The 725-nt window shown below is 37.0% G+C and overlaps 1 protein-coding gene across 3 annotated transcripts in view; it reads left to right on the plus strand.

Annotated features, from left to right (window-relative positions):
* LOC119581857 (dihydrofolate reductase-like) overlaps positions 1-725 on the plus strand; it is a 13,822-nt gene that overhangs the window by 10,114 nt on the left and 2,983 nt on the right. For 2 of the 3 annotated variants that reach the window (XM_037929999.1, XM_037930001.1), the window contains exons 2-3: positions 48-203; positions 466-489. In XM_037929999.1, the coding sequence (XP_037785927.1) occupies positions 48-203; positions 466-489 (180 nt within the window). The remainder of the gene's footprint in view (positions 1-47; positions 204-465; positions 490-725) is intronic. The other variant, XM_037930000.1, reaches the window with a different exon arrangement.

A 725-nucleotide genomic window follows, 5' to 3' on the forward strand; every position in this document is an offset into this window, starting at 1 on the left:
GGCAGTTCTATAATTTTTACTGATTCATCAAACCAAAATCTATCCAGGGAGGAAATGAAGTATTTTAGCCGCATGACAAAGGCAACAAAGTCATCAGAGAAGCAGAATGCCGTTGTGATGGGCCGCAAGACATGGGAATCCATCCCAGACAAGTTTAGGCCCTTACCTGGTCGCCTGAATCTGGTGATTTCGTCGAGAGCGAAGTGAGTACCCTTTTATGATGACCATGTTTGCCATCAGGTTCATAATGGGCCTAATTTTTAAATTTTCAGTGGGAAGATGAAGAAATTTCTGAAAGAGAATCATGAGTTATTAATTGTAATTAGGAGTTTATTAATTGTAATTGAATGGATGAGAAGACTTTTAATCATCAGTGATTTGGAATTATAGTCCACTCATTGCTTTTTATGCATTTCCAGTTTGTATATTAATTATTACTTCTGATATCTCTCATTTTTGAACAAGACTACCGTGGAGGCACATACGAAGGTAAATTCGGAAATGGTATTTATTCAACATGAGTGCTGTTCAAAAGCATGTAGTGTGCAGTAAGGCAAATATGTACTGCATTTTTTGTCAATTAAGCAGCTATAACAAAAAAATACTACCAGGTTTAAACTTAACAACTAAAGGATATGTGTCCTGTGATTATGCATGTTCAGGTGAGAACACAAGGATGAGAAGGATGTGTTTTGCAGTTGCTGTCAGAATTACTTGGGCTGCAT

The sequence above is a fragment of the Penaeus monodon genome, chromosome 15, assembly GCF_015228065.2.
Source record: "Penaeus monodon isolate SGIC_2016 chromosome 15, NSTDA_Pmon_1, whole genome shotgun sequence".
Classification (NCBI taxonomy): Eukaryota; Metazoa; Arthropoda; class Malacostraca; order Decapoda; family Penaeidae; genus Penaeus; species Penaeus monodon.